This window comes from Mandrillus leucophaeus, unplaced genomic scaffold (assembly GCF_000951045.1).
Source record: "Mandrillus leucophaeus isolate KB7577 unplaced genomic scaffold, Mleu.le_1.0 Scaffold729, whole genome shotgun sequence".
Lineage (NCBI taxonomy): Eukaryota > Metazoa > Chordata > Mammalia > Primates > Cercopithecidae > Mandrillus > Mandrillus leucophaeus.
The window spans coordinates 269,893-288,814 of record NW_012107908.1 but is presented as its reverse complement, the minus strand read 5'-3'; the positions used below and the strand labels follow the sequence as shown (position 1 = coordinate 288,814).

General features: G+C 39.0%; 1 protein-coding gene across 1 annotated transcript in view; it reads left to right on the top strand.

Moving 5' to 3' along the window:
- Positions 1 to 18,922, top strand: part of RC3H2 (ring finger and CCCH-type domains 2) — a 63,526-nt gene that overhangs the window by 20,831 nt on the left and 23,773 nt on the right. The window contains exons 4-8 of the mRNA XM_011965488.1: positions 6,039 to 6,214; positions 8,622 to 8,822; positions 9,287 to 9,419; positions 9,540 to 9,658; positions 12,125 to 12,237. Coding sequence (XP_011820878.1) covers positions 6,039 to 6,214; positions 8,622 to 8,822; positions 9,287 to 9,419; positions 9,540 to 9,658; positions 12,125 to 12,237 — 742 coding nt within the window. The remainder of the gene's footprint in view (positions 1 to 6,038; positions 6,215 to 8,621; positions 8,823 to 9,286; positions 9,420 to 9,539; positions 9,659 to 12,124; positions 12,238 to 18,922) is intronic.

Here is an 18,922-nt window from a genome sequence, read left to right as displayed (position 1 = left end):
GAAGGAGGGAGAAAATCCAACTTAATCATTTAAATTTTCCAAAAGAAACAATGGTTAAAAAAAAAAAAAAAAAAAAAAGACTAATACCAGTATGTAGAAGAACAAGGAATCAAGGGAAAGCAGACAGGGACAGAAGCTATACCTTGTCAACTCTATCTTGTTTTGTGCTTTGGAACCACATAAGTGTTTTATGTAATTATAAAACAACTTTAAATATTTTTAAAATTTAATTAAAAATGATTAAAATAATACCTAAAAATAAAGCTAAAACAAGTTGGTAGCATATCCATTCGAGAATGAATTATTTCAGGTTACTTTAGAACACAGTGTTTTGACCTTTATATCCCTAGTGGAATATACAATAAATCCTAAATTATATTCATTTGTCATATTGTTCATAATTCTACTGGTATTGTTATTTAGTAACTTAAACAGACACACAGTAGCATAAAACAAGTAAGCAAATAATTATGTTAATGCCACCAGAATCAAGACTTTCAGCATTTAAAAAAAAGATACAAGGCCAGGCACGGTGGCTCACACCTGTAATCCCAGCACATTGGGAGGCCAAGGCGGGTGGATCACCTGAGGTCAGGAGTTCAAGACTAGCCTGGCCAACATGGCAAAAACCCATCTCTACTAAAAATACAAAACTTAGCTGGACGTGGTGGCAGGTGTTTGTAATTTCAGCTAGTCGGGAGGCTGAGGCATGAGAATCGCTGTAACCTGGGGGCAGAGGTTGAGTGAGCCTAGATCATGCCACTTCACTCTAGCCTGGGTGAAAGAGCAAAACTCCATCTCAAAAAAAAAAAAGAAAGAAGGAAAGATACAAGTATAAAATCAAAGATTTAAGTAAAACTCCTGCAGCCTTAAATTTGAATTGGCAATTTTAATACAGACTCATTTGTTTTTCTATTTCTAAAAAATGCCAGTGTCCATGGTCTGTCCACTGAAAATACTTAGAAGTGATGAATAACCCTAACACCCAGATTGTGGGCTTTCATATATACCATTTCCCACTAAACAGAGGCAGGGCTCTTTGGGTGAATGCCTTATTCCAGTCCTGGGGTAGGAAGTCATGTGCTGGGTGGGGAGAGGGGAAGCAAAAAAGCTTATAATCCCAGTACTTTGGGAGGCTTAGGTGGGAGGATCAGTTGACCCCCAGAGAAAGAGATAAGGGAGAGACAATTTTGTTGAAAGGACAAAGAATTGAACATGAAGGAGCTCCTAGTAGATGTAAGTAGGGCAATTTAAACATTATAATGAATGACTCCAATGCATTGAAACACAATATGTACAAAACGATTCTTACATATTGAGGAAAGTTTCCTCTTTTAGCTGAATTCAAACTAATAATACATTTAGAAAATGATACAATTAGAAGAATCACAATTTTGCATCCCCAAATGTATTAATGGGCTTCAGCAAGAATTATTTATGGCTGTTAAACCCTTTAGATGAGAGGTAACTGGGGAAGTTTATAATAGATGGATAAAGTCTGAACCCACTGATAAATCTTAGCATTACTGAAAGTGGAAAAAAATAGGCCTGTACTGTGTATATCTTGACATGATGCATGGAATAAGAGGTGCCCTTGGCAGCAAACAAACTTTACATGAATTAAGGAGGCTAGAGGACCATACTTAAAAATATCATAGGCTGGGCACAGTGGCTCATGCCTATAATCCCAGAGCTTTGGGAGGCCAAGTCGGGCAGATCGCTTGAGCCCAGGAGTTTGAAACCAGCCTGGGAAACATGGTAAAACCCCATCTCTACCAAAAATACAAAAATTAGTCGGGCATGGTGGCATGCACCGGTGGTCCTAGCTCCTCAGGAGGCTAAGATCAGAGGCTCACGAAGTTGAGACCACAGTGAGCCTTGATGATGCCACTGCACTCCAGCCTGGGTGACAAAGCAACACCTTGTCTCAAAAAATAATAATACATAAAAAATTAAAAATATTGTCAGCGCAAAATTATCAGATCTATAATGTGGGAAACTTCAGAAAAATTTTTCTTTAAGAAATAGATTTTCTTTTAAATGAGAGAGTTAGAGGATGGTGGAGAATTGATACAGATTTTTTTCTAAAGCCTATAGATACATCAATCAAAAGCAATATGTGATTTGGATACTTTGAGAAGACATTTTTGAGACAATGGGAGAAAATAGAACAGACTGAATATTAGATCACATTAAGAAAATAATGTGGCTGGGTGGGATGACTCATGCCTGTAATCCCAGCACTTTGGGAGGCCTAGGCGCCGCATTGCTTGAGTCCTGGAGTTGGAGACCAGTCTGGGCAATATGTCGAAACTCCATCTCTACAAAAATGAGTCGGGTGTGGTGGCACATGCCTGTGGTCAGGAGGATCATTTGAGCTCAGGAGGTGGAAGTGCAATGAGTGCAATTATGCCACTGCATTCCAGCCTGGATGACAGAACAAGACCCTGTCTCAAAAAAGAAAGAAAATATATTACTTTTGTTAGGTGTGATAGTGGTGTTATATTAAAACAATTTTTTAAGTCTTATCTGTTAGAATTACATACTGAAGTACTTAAGAATGAAGTAATATATTGTCTGGGACTTTTAGATACTCCAACCAAAGTAAACTACAAAAATGAGCATGAAGTAGATGAAACCTGACTGGCAAAAGCTGTGTTATGGGTGCAAGTTATCTCTGCTTTTATGTATGTTTAAAATTTTCCATTATACAAATTTTTAAAATATTTCAAAAATCTAGTTTCATACAGAATTAAAGAATGTTACCTTTAGATGTTTCTGATGTTTACTTTTAAAGAAGCACTAGACTAGGTGTCAAATCTCTTTTTTCTACAGCTCAGAAACAAAAAGACAGCCTAATTTAAAAATGGGCACATAACTTGAGTAGACATTTCTCCAAAGAAGAGACATGATGGCTAACAAGCACATGAAAAAATCCTGAGTGTATTTAGTTATTAGGGAGATGCAAATCAAAATCACAGTGACATACTTGTTTATACCCACTTGGCCATTATTTTATTTCATTTTTTTAGAGACAGGGTCTTGCTCCATTGCTCAGGTTGGAGTGCAGTGGCATGGTTTTAGCCCACTGTAACTTCAGAACTCCTGGCCTCAAGTAATCCTTCCATCTCGGCCTCCCAAAATGCTGGGAGTAGCTATAATTTTAAAAAATGGAACATAACAAATGTTGATGAGAATGTGGAGAATGTGGGCATGTAAAATGGTATGCTGCTTTGGAAAATAATTTGTTTAGTTCCTTAAAAAGTTAAACAATTACCATATGACCCAGCAGTTGTATTCCTAGGTGTATACCCAAAAGAATAGAAAACAGATATTCAAACTAATACTTGTATACAAGTATTTATTGCAGCATTATTTGCAATAGTCAAAAGGTGGAAACAATCCAAGTGTCCATCAAGTGATAAATGGATTAACAAAATGTAATATGTCCATAAATAGGCTATTCCTCAGCCATAAAAGGAATAAATGCATATATATGCTGCATGTGGATGAGCTTCAAAAATACTACATTAGGTTGGGCGCAGTGGCTCACACCTGTAATCCCAGCACTTTGGGAGGCTGAGGCAGGTGGATAACTTGAGGTCAGGAGTTTGAGACCAGCCTGGCCAACGTGGGAAAACTCTGTCTCTACTGAAAATACAAAAAAATTAGCTGGACATGGTGGTGCACACCTGTCATCCCAGCTATTCAGGAGGCTGAGGCACAAGAATCATTTGAACCCAGGAGGCGGAGGTTGCAGTGAGCCAAGATTGTGCCACTGCACTCCAGCCTAGGTGACAGAGCGAGATTTTGTCTCAAAAAAAAAAAAAAAGAAAGAAAAAGAAAAAAAACCCACATTAAATTAAAGAAACCAGACAGCCTACTGTTGCCGGGGCTGTGTATAGAGTGTATGAACAGTGACTGCTTAATGGCAATGAGTTTCCTTTGGGGTGATGAAAATGTCTTAAATTAGAGTTGATGGTTGTACAATATTATGAATATAGTAGATACCACTGAATTGTGCAGTTAAAATGGTTAATTTTATCTCAGTTTTTAAAAGAAGTCCTTGCTAGCAGAGAAACACTGGGAGGTGAAAAAAAGAAAGAAAGAAAAAAGAAAAAATTAAAAAAATTTTAAAAGTCCTTGGTTCTATTAGATTGGTGCAAAAGTAATTGTGGTTTTTGCCATTATAGTTCCAATTTTGTTGGTAACTAGATATGTTACCTTGGCTTAAACACTTAACTTCTCTGGACCTCAATAGCCTCACTTAGAAAAAGGGTTGGTATTTTGAATCCAGATAATATTTCTGCTCTTAAGCTGTATTGTTTTGATTGATAACCATGTATTTGTAATTTGTAATTTTGAAATAATTTCGTATTTATGGAAAAGTTGTAAGAATAATGCAGAGAATTTTTTGTATATTCTTTACCAACATTCAGCAGTTTCTAATATTTTGCCATATTTGTTATTTTTTCCCTCTTCTTCTGAACCATTTGAGAGTAGGTTGTTTATTTTATGCTCCGTTCCTTTAATACTTCAGTGTGTTTCCTGAAAACAAGGATACTCTCTTATGTAACAATATTACATTCATTAAATTTTTAAAAATTAATGATACAATACAGTACTATATACAATTTGTAGTTCATATTCCAGTTTTGTCAACTATTCCAAAAATATCTTTTATAGTATTTATTTTCTTCAAGTGTAAGATCCAGTTCAAGATCACTTTCTGTATGTTTTAGTCATGTCTCTTTTTAGTCGTCTTTATTCTGGAACTTTCATGACACATATTCTTGAAGAATACAGGCTATTTATTTTACAGAATATTTCTTTTTTTTTTTTTTTTTTGAGATGGACTTTCGCTGTGTCGCCAGGCTGTAATGCAGTGGTGCAATCTCGGCTCGGTGCAATCTCGGCTCACTGCAACCTCTGCCTCCCGGGTTCAAGGGATTCTCCTGCCTCAGCCTCCTGAGTAGCTGGGAGTACAGATGCACACCACCATGCCCAGCTAATTTTTGTATTTTTAGTAGAGATGGGGTTTCACCATGTTGGTCAGGATGGTCTCGAACTCCTGACCTCAGGTGATCTGCCCGCCTCGGCCTCCCAAAGTACAGGAATTACAAGCATGAGCCAGCGTGCCCAGCCTCAGAATATTTCTTAATTTAGAAATCTGATTTTCTCTAATGATTAACTTCAGATTATACTATATATTCCTGGCTATAAAGCAACATAAATGAAATTAATACCTTCTTTGGGTTTTGCATTCAGAGGCTAATATTTTTTAAATTATATGCAAAATAGTTCTGACAGGCAAAGTAACAGTCTCATGCATGAAAACAATACCATTTATTATAAGCGTGCTGTGGGTCCTTTGCATATCATTGTCAGAGTAGTTCTGTGTATTTAATTTTTATATATTTATTTGAGATGGGGTCCGTCTCTGTTACCTAGGCTGGAGTGCAGTGACGTGATCACAGCTCACTACAGCTTTAACCTCCTGGGCTCAAGTGATCCTCCACTTTGCCTCCCAAGAGCTGGAACCACAGGCACATGCCACCATGCCTGGCTAATTTTTTTAATACTTAACATTTTTTGTAGAGACAGGGTCTCCCTATATTACCCAAGCTGGTCTCAAACTCCTGGGCTCAAACAGTCTCCCTGCCTTGGCCTCTCAAAGTGGTGGGATTTATAGGTGTGAACCACCACACCCAGCTATGTGTTTTATAAATGACTTTTTTTTTACCTTAACCTTATCATCATCTAATTGACTGTTAAATACAGAAGATACTTTAAGTTCTGTTAACTTGTGTTCTGATTGGTATTTAGTGGAAGAATGTTTTATTTATGGAAAGTATGTTTTATTTTGCTTGATTACCTTTTAAATAAACTATGTACGTGTGATGTCCTCTTTGTGCTGATTAAATATAGATTATGGGTAATGGGCCACTATAAACTCTAATACCCAAAGATGTCTGTGACACGCATGATCTGATGGGTTCCTCATTTGTCATGAACTTATGTTCCTTTAATATTTTTAGCTATGCAAGAAGAGGCCTTGAAGCTGGTATTACTGGCATTGGAAGATGGTTCTGCCCTCTCAAGGAAAGTTCTGGTACTTTTTGTTGTGCAGAGACTAGAACCAAGATTTCCTCAGGCATCAAAAACAAGTATTGGTCATGTTGTGCAACTACTGTATCGAGCTTCTTGTTTTAAGGTAAGCACTAAGTATCTATGGAAAGACATGCCTGTTTGTGAGACAGATACTTCCTGAAATTCCTGTTACCCGGTCTAGAGGCCCTAGCAATACAGAATGCTTACAAGAGTTGAGAGGAAACTTTCCTTCTGCATTGATTGCATCTGCGGTACCACCTTTTGGTAGTACCTGTTACTATCTATTGGCAAAATAAGAGTATATATGTGAAGATGTCAGTAACAGAAAGAACATAAGGAAATCATTTGGTAAACTTGACTCTTATCAAGTAAAAGTGGACTGCAGAAACCTAATTTCTTTACATTTAGTGTCTTGAAATCAGGAACTATATTGAAAACTTCATAAGGAGTATGTAAACTTTGTAACCCATTATTATTTTTGTTATCTCATTCTCTGTAGTGATTAGATTAATACCTTTAATCTGAAAATGGCCTACATGTTATCTCACATACAACAAGGAAATGGAAGGTTGAGGAGATTGGTCCACTCTGCTTTTAGATGTTGTTTTTTGTTTAGTGGAAGGGGTAGGGAAGAACCCCAATATATTTTAAAATGTAGTTTCATTGTCTAATAGGCTAGCAGGTAGTAACAGATACTGAAAGCAAGCTGAATCCTTAAAGTGTTTTTATGATCCAAGAGTGTAGGTTGCTGCCTGGGTCTTGAGAATGTCTCATGTACTTGGAAGTAGAAAGGCCTATTGGCTTCTATGAAAGTAAAACATTTAAATTTGAAACCAAAGCTTATTTAGGTTATTTTGTTGGTTTTATAGCTCCCAAGAGTGAAAATAGTACAGACAGAAAACTGTTTTCTTGGCAGACCGCTTAGTTTGAGATAACAGGTAATTGGTAATAGAAATGTGTTGGGATTAATTCATTTAACTCCACTAATGAGACTTGGACACTATCTGCCTCATAGTCATAATGTTTAGTTTCATGCTCTTAGGGCAACTATTGAAATTAATCTCTATTTCTACACACTTCACTAGGCCCTATAAAACTCTGTAACTTTTTAATGTATAGTTTTTTACTACTTAAGTAGAGGTTAAAGCTATATACCCTGATGATAATTTCTGGGGTAGCAGAAAATTTCTTCTTTCAAGTGACGGACTTTCGCTCTGTTGCTTAGGCTGGAGTGCAATGGTGCCATCATAATTCACTGCAGCCTTGAACTCCTGGGTGCAGGCCATCCTCCTGCCTCAGCCTCCCAAGAAAATTTCTTAATTATCATGTGGTAGTACTAATATATGTGTACCTATTAGCTGGATTCCTTGCTTGTCTATCTTTATCCTCTCCTGTTACCAAAGTGATGTTTTTTAAAACATAAATCTGATCATGTCACTTCTCTGCTTAAAAATCCTAAATCAGCCCTGTACAGTGGTTTATACCTGTAATCCCAGCACTTTGGGAGGCCAAAGCGAGAAGATTGCTTGAGCCCAGAAAGTCAAGGCTACAGCAAGCCTAGATCGTGCCACTGCACTCCAACCTGGGTGACAAAGTGAGACCCTGTCCTCCCCATCCCCACCCCTCCAAAAAAATCAGTGGGTTCACATTCCCTTCATGATAATATCCAAATTTCCTACCGTAGTATATAATGCCCTCTATTATTACTCTATAGCCTGTATCATACCTTAACCCTATGTGTTCTGCTTTTTCATGTTTCTGTTTCACCACTTGCTGCTCTTTTAAAAATTCTATTTCTCCCCCTTTTTTTTTCTTTTTCTTTTTTTTTTTTTTTTGAGACGGAGTCTCACTCTGTCCCTCAGGCTAGAGTGCTATGGTGCTATCTTAGCTCACTGCAACCTCTGCCTCCCGAGTAGGTGAGATTACAGGTGCCTGCCACCGCCACGCCCGACTAATTTTTGTATTTTTATTTGAGATTGGGTTTCATCACGTTGACCAGGCTGGTCTCAAACTCCTGACTTCAAGTGACCCGCCCACCTCGGCCTCTCAAAGTGCTGGGATTACAGGCATGAGCCACCACCCCGGCCTCCTCACCTTTCTTTGCTCAGGAAACTCATATTTATTGTACACAAATCAATTCATGTAGCTTTCAGCTGGGAGAAGCCTTTTCTGAAATCCCGTTCTTCTCGCTAATTTAATTCCTTTTCCTCTTTGTTGCCATCAAGCCTTATAATAGCACTTTTACTGTAATTTTCTACTTACAAGTTTCTCTTTCTTAACAGTGGCTGAAATCATTGAAGGCAGGGATTATGTATTTAGTTATGTAAGTTCTGTTTTGTTCCAGAAAGAATTTGTGGTCAGGACATTATCTTATCTATGTACCTTATTTGTGTGGTGTCTGATATGTAAGTATCCCCCAGCCTCCGTGAAAAAAGAATAAACGAATCAGTTGAAGGGAGAAAGCACAGACCAATTCTGATGAGTTTCTTTTTCTCTTTTCTATTTCTTAGGTTACCAAAAGAGATGAAGACTCTTCCTTAATGCAGCTGAAGGAAGAATTTCGGAGTTATGAAGCGTTACGCAGGGAACATGATGCCCAAATTGTTCATATTGCTATGGAAGCAGGACTCCGTATTTCACCTGAACAGTGGTCCTCTCTTTTGTATGGTGATTTGGCTCATAAATCACACATGCAGTCTATCATTGATAAGGTTTGTGAAATTAGAGTTGCTGATGTTCTACCATTGCTGTTACGTTGAAGAGTAATAGAATATTCTAAAGAGTCTATACACAAACAGTTGGAGATTCCTGTGTTTTTAAATGTCAGACTCTTATAAATTATCCTTATTTTCTTTTTATTTTTCTACTTGCAAAATAAAGGGATGCAACAGGGAAACAAATACATACTAGCATAAAAGCAGTGAGGCTTACAAAATTTCAAGCTTATCTATATTCTGACCTCAGAGAGTTAATACAGCTTATAAGTTTTCTAAGTGTCTAATGATGAATTTCATAGGGCAGATTCTGAGGTGAAAATTTAATTCATCACTGATAGTCCTACTGTGGAATCTGAAGACACTTGAAAACCTATTAAATGTGTTGAAAATTGAAAGTAATTGAATATAAATGTGTCATGAGAACCAAAGTAAAAAGCATTCTCATTTCTGTTTGTTAGCTACAGTCTCCAGAGTCATTTGCAAAGAGTGTCCAGGAATTGACAATTGTTTTGCAACGAACAGGTGACCCAGCTAACTTAAATAGACTGAGACCTCATTTAGAGCTTCTTGCAAACATAGACCCTAATCCAGGTATGTGGGAACATGCTCAGTTGCTTATATTTTTTTCTACTTTCGAGGTGAATAATACAAGAGAATTACTGCTAACGTTCTTCCCCTCCCAACCCCCATGCCCTTGGTGGCTTATTTTAGATGCTGTTTCACCAACTTGGGAGCAGCTAGAAAATGCAATGGTAGCTGTTAAAACAGTAGTTCATGGCCTTGTGGACTTCATACAAAATTATAGTAGAAAAGGCCATGAGACCCCTCAGGTAAGTATATCTATTACATTTCTGACTGCTATTATCTCTAACTCAGTTTCATCCTGAACATCTTAACAAGCTGTTTTGTTAATTGGACTCAGTATGTGACTCATAAGTTTTTACCATCTCTGTTCTTTTGGGAGAAACCCAGTTTTTAATGTACTTGGTAACATTTTATAGCACAGCAAGAGTTTTGAGGGTATCTTAGATGTGAGTATACTTCATTACAGAATTTTTTTGACCAAATGTAGATAATTGATTCCATTTTGTCTAATTCTTTTCTACCGTGGGAAATTGTCATTTATGGAATTTGAATCCTTTTTTTTTTTTGAGACAAAGCCTCACTCTGTTGCCCAGGCTGGAGTGCAGTGATGCTATCTCAGCTCACTGCAACCTCTGCCTCCTGAGTTCAAGTAATTCTCCTGCCTCAGCCTCCCAAGTAGCTGGGATTACAGGCAAGCGCCACCATGCCCTGCTAATTTTTGTATTTTTTGTAGAGATAGGGTTTTACCATGTTGGCCAGGCTGGTCTCAAACTCCTGACCTCAGGTGATCTGCCCACCTCGACCTCCCAAAGTGCTGGGATTACAGGCGTGAGCCACCGTGCCCAGATGAAATTTGAATTTTCAAGGTAATTTTCAATGTACTTTAGAAATTGAGATATAATCCTGGCCAGACACAGTGGCTCACGCCTGTAATCCCAGCACTTTGGGAGGTCGAGGTGAGCAGATCACTTGAGGTCAGAAGTTCGAGACTAGCCTGGCCAACATGGTGAAACCCCGTCTCTACCAAAAAAAAAAAAAAAAAATACAAAAATTAGCCTGGCATGCTGATGGACACCTGTAATCCCAGCTACTCAGAAGGCTGAGTCAGGAGAATCGCTTGAACCCGGGAGATAGAGGCTACAGTGAGCCGAGATAGCGCCACTGCACTCCAGCCTGGGCGATAGAGTGACTCTTGTCTCCAAAAATATAAAATAAAATAAAAAGAAGTTAAGATATAATCCTTTATACTAATAACTTCTGTTTATTAAGTTATTATGAGCCATTCACTACATTCAATGTTTTACGTGTATTATTTCTTATCCTCACAGTCACCTGCAATGTAGTTGCTATGTCCAAGCTGAAATTCAAAGAGGTTAAATAATATAAGATTGTGCTGTCAGGGGGTGGGTGCAGTGTCTCATGCCTATAATCTCAGCACTTTGGGAGGCCAAGGGGGGCAGATCACGAAGTCAGGAGATCGAGACCATCCTGGCTAACACAGTGAAACCCCATCTCTACTACAAATACAAAAAATTAGCCAGGCGTGGTGGCAGGCACCTGTAGTCCCAGCTCCTTGGGGGCTGAGGCAGGGAGAATGGCGTGAACCCGGGAAGTGGAGCTTGTAGTGAGCCGAGATGGCGCCACTGCACTCCAGCCTGGGCAGCAGAGCCAGACTCCGTCTCAAAAATAAAAATAAAAAAAAATAAAAAAGATTGTGCTGTCAGTAAGAGCTGGGATCAAACCCACACTTTGTACTTTTCTTTCCTCATTCTTAGGAGACATTGTAACTTAAAATGTTGACTGAAAAGCAAATGTTTTCATCTTAGGCTCATAAGAATAAGAATATCTTGGCCGGGCGCGGTGGCTCAAGCCTGTAATCCCAGCACTTTGGGAGGCCGAGACAGGCGGATCACGAGGTCAGGAGATCGAGACCATCCTGGCTAACATGGTGAAACCCCGTCTCTACTAAAAAATACAAAAAAAACTAGCCGGGCGAGGTGGCGGGCGCCTGTAGTCCCAGCTACTCGGGAGGCTGAGGCGGGAGAATGGCGTAAACCCAGGAGGCGGAGCTTGCAGTGAGCAGAGATCCGGCCACTGCACTCCAGCCTGGGCGACAGAGTGAGACTCCGTCTCAAAAAAAAAAAAAAAAAAAAAGAATAAGAATATCTTAGATTTTGATGCAAATTGTAGAAGTCATAGTGAAATTTTAATATTCTGCCGCATTGTGTGAACTCAGATAGTTTAAGCCTGAGAATTGTACCCTCAAGTTGACAAGTGAATTGGTAATTTTTCACTTCTGGGGGAATTGTATTCTACCTTTTCTGAGAAAGTTTAAATAGACAAAGCTTTCGGCTTTTTTAAATGCTTTTTAAAATTGTTTGATTTTGGTAGCAGAATTTTAAGACGGCAATAAATTGATGAAAAAATATTGTCTTTTTCTGGGCATTCTGTTAACTAATGAATAAATGGACATAATAACATTTGAGCCAGTTTCAAATAATCTTCAGAAGGAATATCTAAAGTGCCAACTCAGGGTTATGTCACATAACTCACAACAGGAAACAATGGAATATTAGTTGTTTCAGCACAAGAATTACTTGTCTAATGTGAAAAAGAATTAAAGGTGTAATTATAAAGTTCTGAACTTCCCAGAGTGAATTACAAATGGAATCTTCACTTTGCCACTCATTGAATGTGTTCCATTTTTGTAGCCTCAGCCAAACAGCAAATACAAGACTAGCATGTGCCGAGATCTGCGACAGCAAGGGGGTTGTCCACGAGGAACAAATTGTACATTTGCCCATTCTCAGGAAGAGCTTGAAAAGTAAGTGTCGAGAATTCTCTTTTATATGGGTTTAATTTTTTATTTTTATGGGAGTGTTATATACAGTCCTGAAGTTTGTGATGACTTTCAAAAATGCAAGTTAAGGGGGCTGGGCATCATAGCTCATGCCTGTATTCCCAGCACTTTGGGGGGCCGAGGCAGGAGGATTGCTTGTGCTCAGGAGTTTGAGACCAGCCTGGGCAAGATAAGGAGACCCCCGTCTCTACAGAAAAATTTTAAAATTAGCTGTGTGGCCCACAGTTGTGGTCCCAGCTGCTCAAAAGGCTGAGGTGGAAGAATTGCTTGAACCCCAGAGGTCAAGGCTGCAGTAAGTTGTTCACACCACTGCACTCCAGCCTGAGGGACACAGCAAGACTCGCCTCAAAACAAAACAAAACAAAGCATGTAAGATCTGGGTACCAGATTAACATATGTGCATTTAGACCCTCACTCAATGGTCATATTTTGAGACCATTTTATAGCTGGAATCCATATTTCTACTGAGCACCTGTGGAGAATGAAAATACTTGCAGTCTTATTTGCTCAGATTCAGTTAAACCTAGCAGCAAAGTCTCAGGCAAAATGGTAAAGCAGATATATATCTTTTTTATGACTTTTGGTCTTTTTAACATTCTTTTTTCCTGTGTATTCTTTCTCTTCTCCTGTGGGTAACTTCTTTTTCTATGTCCGTTTAACCGAGACATAAAAGTTAATGTATATAAGGTTTAATACTATTATCCAATTTTTGTTGTTTTGTTTTTTAAACAAAACTTTCATTATCGAGACCTCACCAAAAAATTCATCCCAGCCTTCCTACTTCTGCTGGCCAGTGTATCAACTTTTTTTTTTTTTTTTTTGAGATGGAATCTTGCTCTGTCACCCAGGGGAGTGCAGTGGCATGATCTTGGCTCACTGCAACCTCTGCCTCCCCTGTTCAAGCGATACTTCTGCCTCGGCCTCCCGAGTAGCTGGAACCACAGGTGCCCACCACCACGCCTGGCCAGTTTTTGTATTTTTAGTAGAGACGGGGTTTCAGCATGTTGGCCAGGTGGGTCTCAAACTCCTGACCTCAAGTGATCTGCCTGCCGTGGCCTCCCAAAGTGCGAGGATTACAGGCGTGAGCCACCGCGCCCGGCCCTGTCTTATCAACTCTTAGTGGACATATTCATTTTGTTTTGGGATACTTTAAACAAAGTGAGCTAATTTTCTCCTCCCATATCTCCTCCTCCTGCCTTCCATTGTACTCACCTCATGTACCCTGTTTAGCCATCCAGCCTGTTATATATGCTATGTTATAATAATCATCTTTGTCAGCTGTCCTTCCTTCAGCTTTTTCCGCTTAATCAGTCAAAAAATTCTGCCAATTCATCTTCCTATATATTTCTCAATTTTTTCTTTTTCCTTCCTTTCTTGTGATCCAAGCTGTCATCCCCTTTTCTCGATCTCTTGTTGCCTTCTAACTAGTCTTAAATCTCTTGCTGTCCACCCCTTCTCCCATTATTTCCCTTAAAACAGAAATATTTTAAAAGCACAGATTTACTCATAACCACGCTTCTTCACCTAAGCCTTTGATAGGCTCTCATTGTCCTATAGATTAAGATATAAAATCGGTGTTGTGGCCTCTAAGACCCTGCATCATGTAATCTGTGCCTGCCTTTCTGATCTCATTACACAACACTACTTGTACTCAAGCCACACTGACCTTGTCTCAGTTCTTGGTATGCACTGTGCTCTTTCCCACCTCAGGTCTTTTACATAATGCTGTTACTCCCAGCCTTGCCTTTGAGACCATTCCTTTGTTAAGCTCATCCTTCAGTTTTTCAGGGTAATTGCCCCAACACTTCATACTAACCAGCTTCCTCTTTCTCACACTATCATATAAAATTAATTAATGGCCTGCTTTAGAGCTTGACAAACTTCTTTATGAAGTCCAGATAGCAAACATTTTTGGCTTTGTGGGCCACAGAATCTGTTACAACCATTCAGCAGTGCCATTGTAGCAAAAAACAGCCGCAGACAATGCATAAATTGGGCATGGCTGTAAACTTTATTTATAAAAATACTTTACAGAAACTATGGCCCATGATCTGTTTATTAAATGTTTGTCTACCTTCCATAGGTGTAACCCCCATGGTCTATGTTGTCTCCATATTGTTGTCTCCTTTCCTCAGTGGCTAGCATGGGCACTGTACATAATGAGCTCTACAAGCAGCAGCAGTGTGATAGAAGATAAGTGTGTGTGCAGTGAAAAGAGCAGAAACATGCTTCTCTTCTCAGTTTTTTTCCCCACTTGAAGAGCCTAGAGAGAGGATACAGGAGTCCTAAGGAAAAAAGATGCTGTTTGCACCCAGTCAAACTAGTTCCATATACAGAATTTCACATCAGGATAATTTGGGAGACTCTAGGAAATATGTTCAGCTTGTCCATACCTGAAATAGAGCTTTTTAGCTAAAAGGGGAGCTTTTGAGAATACTTTGCTGGAGAGCAGTTAGACTAAAAAAGTCAGAGAAGAAACTGTGGTTTCATTGCCATTCCACCCTCAATTAGTGCCCATGCTGAAAATCCATTTTCTTCTCTCTCATACCTTCAAACAGACTTCACATTCTTCATCTGCAGTACCTAGTTCAGAACTTTATTATCTTTTGCCAGACTTATAATAGTAGTAGTAAAAATAATAATAGTCAAGCTGGGTATGGTGGCTCACACTTGTTTTCCCAGCACTTTGGGAGGCAAAGGCAGGTGGATACCTTGAGTCGAGGAGTTTGAGTCCAGCCTGGGCAACACAGTGAGACCTCGCCTCTACAAAAAAATAAACAAAATTGGCTGAGCATAGTGGCATACGCCTGTCATCTTAAGCTACTCAGGAGGCTGAGGTGGGAGGATTGCTTGAACCTGGGAGGTCAAGAATGCCATGAATTGAGATTATACCACTGTATTCCAACCCAGGCAACAGGGCAAGACTCTGTCTCAAAAATATAAATAAATAAAAATAATAAAAGAATAAATGTATAAAATATCACTCATTCAAAAATAATAATAATAGCAAAATTATTGGTCACATTTTTAGTGTTTCACATGGTAATCCAGTTTGTTTTACTGCTTACATGACTTTTTATCCAGTATCTTCCTATGTTTCAACCTATCTTTTCCATTTCCACTATTTTATTTTTAAAATATGTGTGTCTTCTTTAAATTCTTAATTAGTTCTTCAGTATATCACAGAATCTCATCCTGATTTTATACTCTAACCCTACTCCGCCGTTTGTATACTTGGTTTTTAAGGTATATTCAATCAATCACTGTTGATTACTATATAAATTTGTTTCACTCTTCTTTTCACTTGTCTATATTGTTTACTCCATATTGTATTATTTTCTCTCTCTTTTTTATCTGGAGAGCTATTTCTAATCATACTCAGATATTACCTTCCCTCAGACTTCCCTAGGCAGCGTTAATTGCATCCTTCACCGTGCTGCCACAGCACTGCATACATAGTAGTTTTAAAATTATGGTATGATTGGCTGGGTGTGGTGGCACACACCTGTAATCCCAGCTACTCGGGAGACTGAGGCAGGAGAATGGCTTGAACCTGGGAGGCAGAGGTTGCAGTGAGCCGAGATCGCGCCATTGCACTCCAGTGTGGATGACAGAGCAAGATTCAGTCTCAAATAAATAAATAAATAAATAAATAAATTTATAATTGTTTATTTACATGTGTGTTTTCACTAGACTTCATTTATCTCACGGGTTATTAATCTTTTTTTTTTTTTTTTTTTTTGGAGACAGGACCTCACTCTATAGTGCAGTGGTATGATCTTGGCTCACTGCAACCTCTGCCTCCCGGTCTCTGGTGATTGTCCCACCTCAACCTCTCGAGTAGCTGGGACCACAGACACAGGCCACCATGTCTAGCTAAATTTTTTTTGTACTTTTTGTAGAGATGGGGATTCACCATGTTGCCCAGGCTGGTCTCGAACTCCTGAGCTCAAACAATCTGCCCACCTCAGCCTCCCAAAGTGCTAGGATTACAGGCATGAGCCATGGCGCCTGGCAAGGGTTATTCATCTTTATATGTCCTGCATCTAGAAAATACTTGATACATAAACTCAGTATCTTTATGTGGAGGAGCAAATAATATACAGTTCTTATTTCCAGCCAGCTTCACACACTCTATTGCTGTTTAAACAAACAGGGATAATACAAAGGATTAGAGAAGTAGGTAATGTGACTGTCCTTTCAGTTTAAAAAATACATGTTGCTACCCCACTCTGAGCTTTTCGAGGATAGGCTATTTGTCTTGGTTCACGTAACACCAGAAACTCAGCAAATGTTTGTTCAACTTAAATAAATTAATTTTATCTCTATTTTCTTTCTCTATTATACACCCCTCTAACGAAACAAAATGTGCATGCCCAATAATCCCTTTTTAGAATATGTATTTATTATATGTGAACATAAAATATGTAGAATAAATAGTATGTAAATATGTGGATATGTTTTAGAACTAGAATGTTGGGGTTATGATCTTAAGAACTGCTATTCTGAAGAGTGTCAAAAGCGAGGGATCAACCAACTCAACAAATAGTGACCAGGAGTGGTGGCTCATGCCTGTAATCCCAGCACTTCGGGAGGCCAAGGCTGGTGGATCACTTGAGGTCAGAAGTTTGAGACCAGCCTGGCCAGCATGGGGGAAACCCTGTCTTTACTAAAAATACAAAAATTAGCCAGGCATGGTGGTGCATGCCTGTAATCCAAGCTACTGGGAAGGCTGAGGCACGAGAATCGTGTGAGCCTGGGAGGTAGAGGTTGCAGTGAGCCGAGATTGCACCACTGCACTCCAACCTGGGTGACAGAGTGAGACTTTGTCTCAAAAAAAAAAAAAGTTATAAAAGATTATTATATACTAGGTACTATTCAAGATGTTTCTAATGGAAAAAGGAATAGTAAACATGTAAATAAGCAATTTTGGCCGTGGCAAACAATTTGGATTTTATTCTGGTTGCAATAGGAAGTCATTTTAGAGTTTTTTTTAAATGGAATGAGATTTTTATTTTGTCTTAGACATATCACTCTGGTGTCTGCATGGATGGAGACAAGGTAAAACTTCCATAGTGGTCCACAGGTGGTAGTTTGGTAGCTCAGGTAGGACTATAGCAATGGAAATTATGAAAAGTAGTCATACTTAGAATATATTTTGGAAGTAGAGCTGACAACGTGGACCAATTGAATGTGGGCTATAAAGAAAAGAGGGAAATCAAGGATGACCCCAAGGTATGGAGCCTGCATAACTGAGTGATCTCTTTTACTGAAATGGGAATGCATCAGGGCAGAAAATCAGTGATTCTTTTGGCCATATGAAGTTTGAAGCTTATTCTATATTCATGCAACAAATAATAATTGGGGGCCGGGTGAGGTGGCTCACGCCTGTAATTCCAACACTTTGAAAGGCTGAGGCAAGAAGATCACTTGAGCTCAGGAGTTTGTGACCAGCCTGGGCAACATAGCAAGACCTTGTCTCTACTACCCAAAAAAAAAAAAAAAAAATTGTCTGGGCATGCCCTGCCTTTAAAATAATAATAATTGGGCACTTAGGATGTTATGAGGCAGTGTATTAGGTGCTAAAGATAGATGCAAGAAAGGCAAAATTCTTGTCCTCCGGGGGCTTACATTGTAGTAAGAAGACAGACATGAAATAAATAAATATAGCATCTCTTGTAATGACAGGCAGTATGAAAAAAAACACACAAAGGAGAAAAAAAAGATTGAGAAAGGGGAAATCTCTTAGATAGGATAGTCTAGGAAAGACTCTTAGAAGATACAACATTTGAACAGATAGTCGAAGAAGGTGTCCAAGAGAAAAAAAGATAATTACCTAAGTGAAGTCTTAGAGGGAGGCAGATGGACTTGAGACCTAGGCCACAGGTGGTGAGACTGGCTTTAGTCAGGAACAGGAACTCATTGCCCCTTATCTTTAAGAGGAATGTGGCTACAGGTGCAGGAAGGTTACTGAAATTAGTAGTGGAAAGATAAGTAATTCTCTGCTTTCATCTGTTTTCGTGATTAAGTGGGAGACAGTATCATTTAGCTGTAGGAGGGGTGGTTGAAAGTGGAGGGGAAAAGGCTGTTGGAGATGGGAAAATGAACTTAGTAAAGAAGGGTATTAATGAATTGCTTATTTGTAATTTTGAAGGGATTGTGACTGCACGATTTTTCTCCAACATTTAGCTGCTTGGGAGCAGGCACAAAATAAGTAAAGAATTGGATTGAGCTTTTACCAAGTGAGTTGTACAGAGGGAGTGTGGATCAAGGGAGTTAAAAATTATTTACAAGGGAGGAGTTAATGGTAGATAGTGGATTCTAAGATGGGTAAGAAGGGATTTAAAAAGAACAGGGAGAGTTAGGCATGGTGGTGCACATCTGTAGTCCCAGCTACTCTGGAGTCAGAGCTGGGAGGATCACTTGAATTTAGGATTTAAGGCAGTCTAGGCAACATAGTGAGACCCTGTCTCTAAAAAGACAGCCTGTAGCTGCCCCAATACTAAGAATCCAATGTATATCACTAGTTGTCACTTACTTTACCTCATTCACTTGGTTAAGATTTTATTTCTCCTGACTCTCTTTTGAGAGGTTGATAGTCAAAACTTTATTTTTTGCTTTCTAGAGCAACCTTGTGGATTATCTCTTG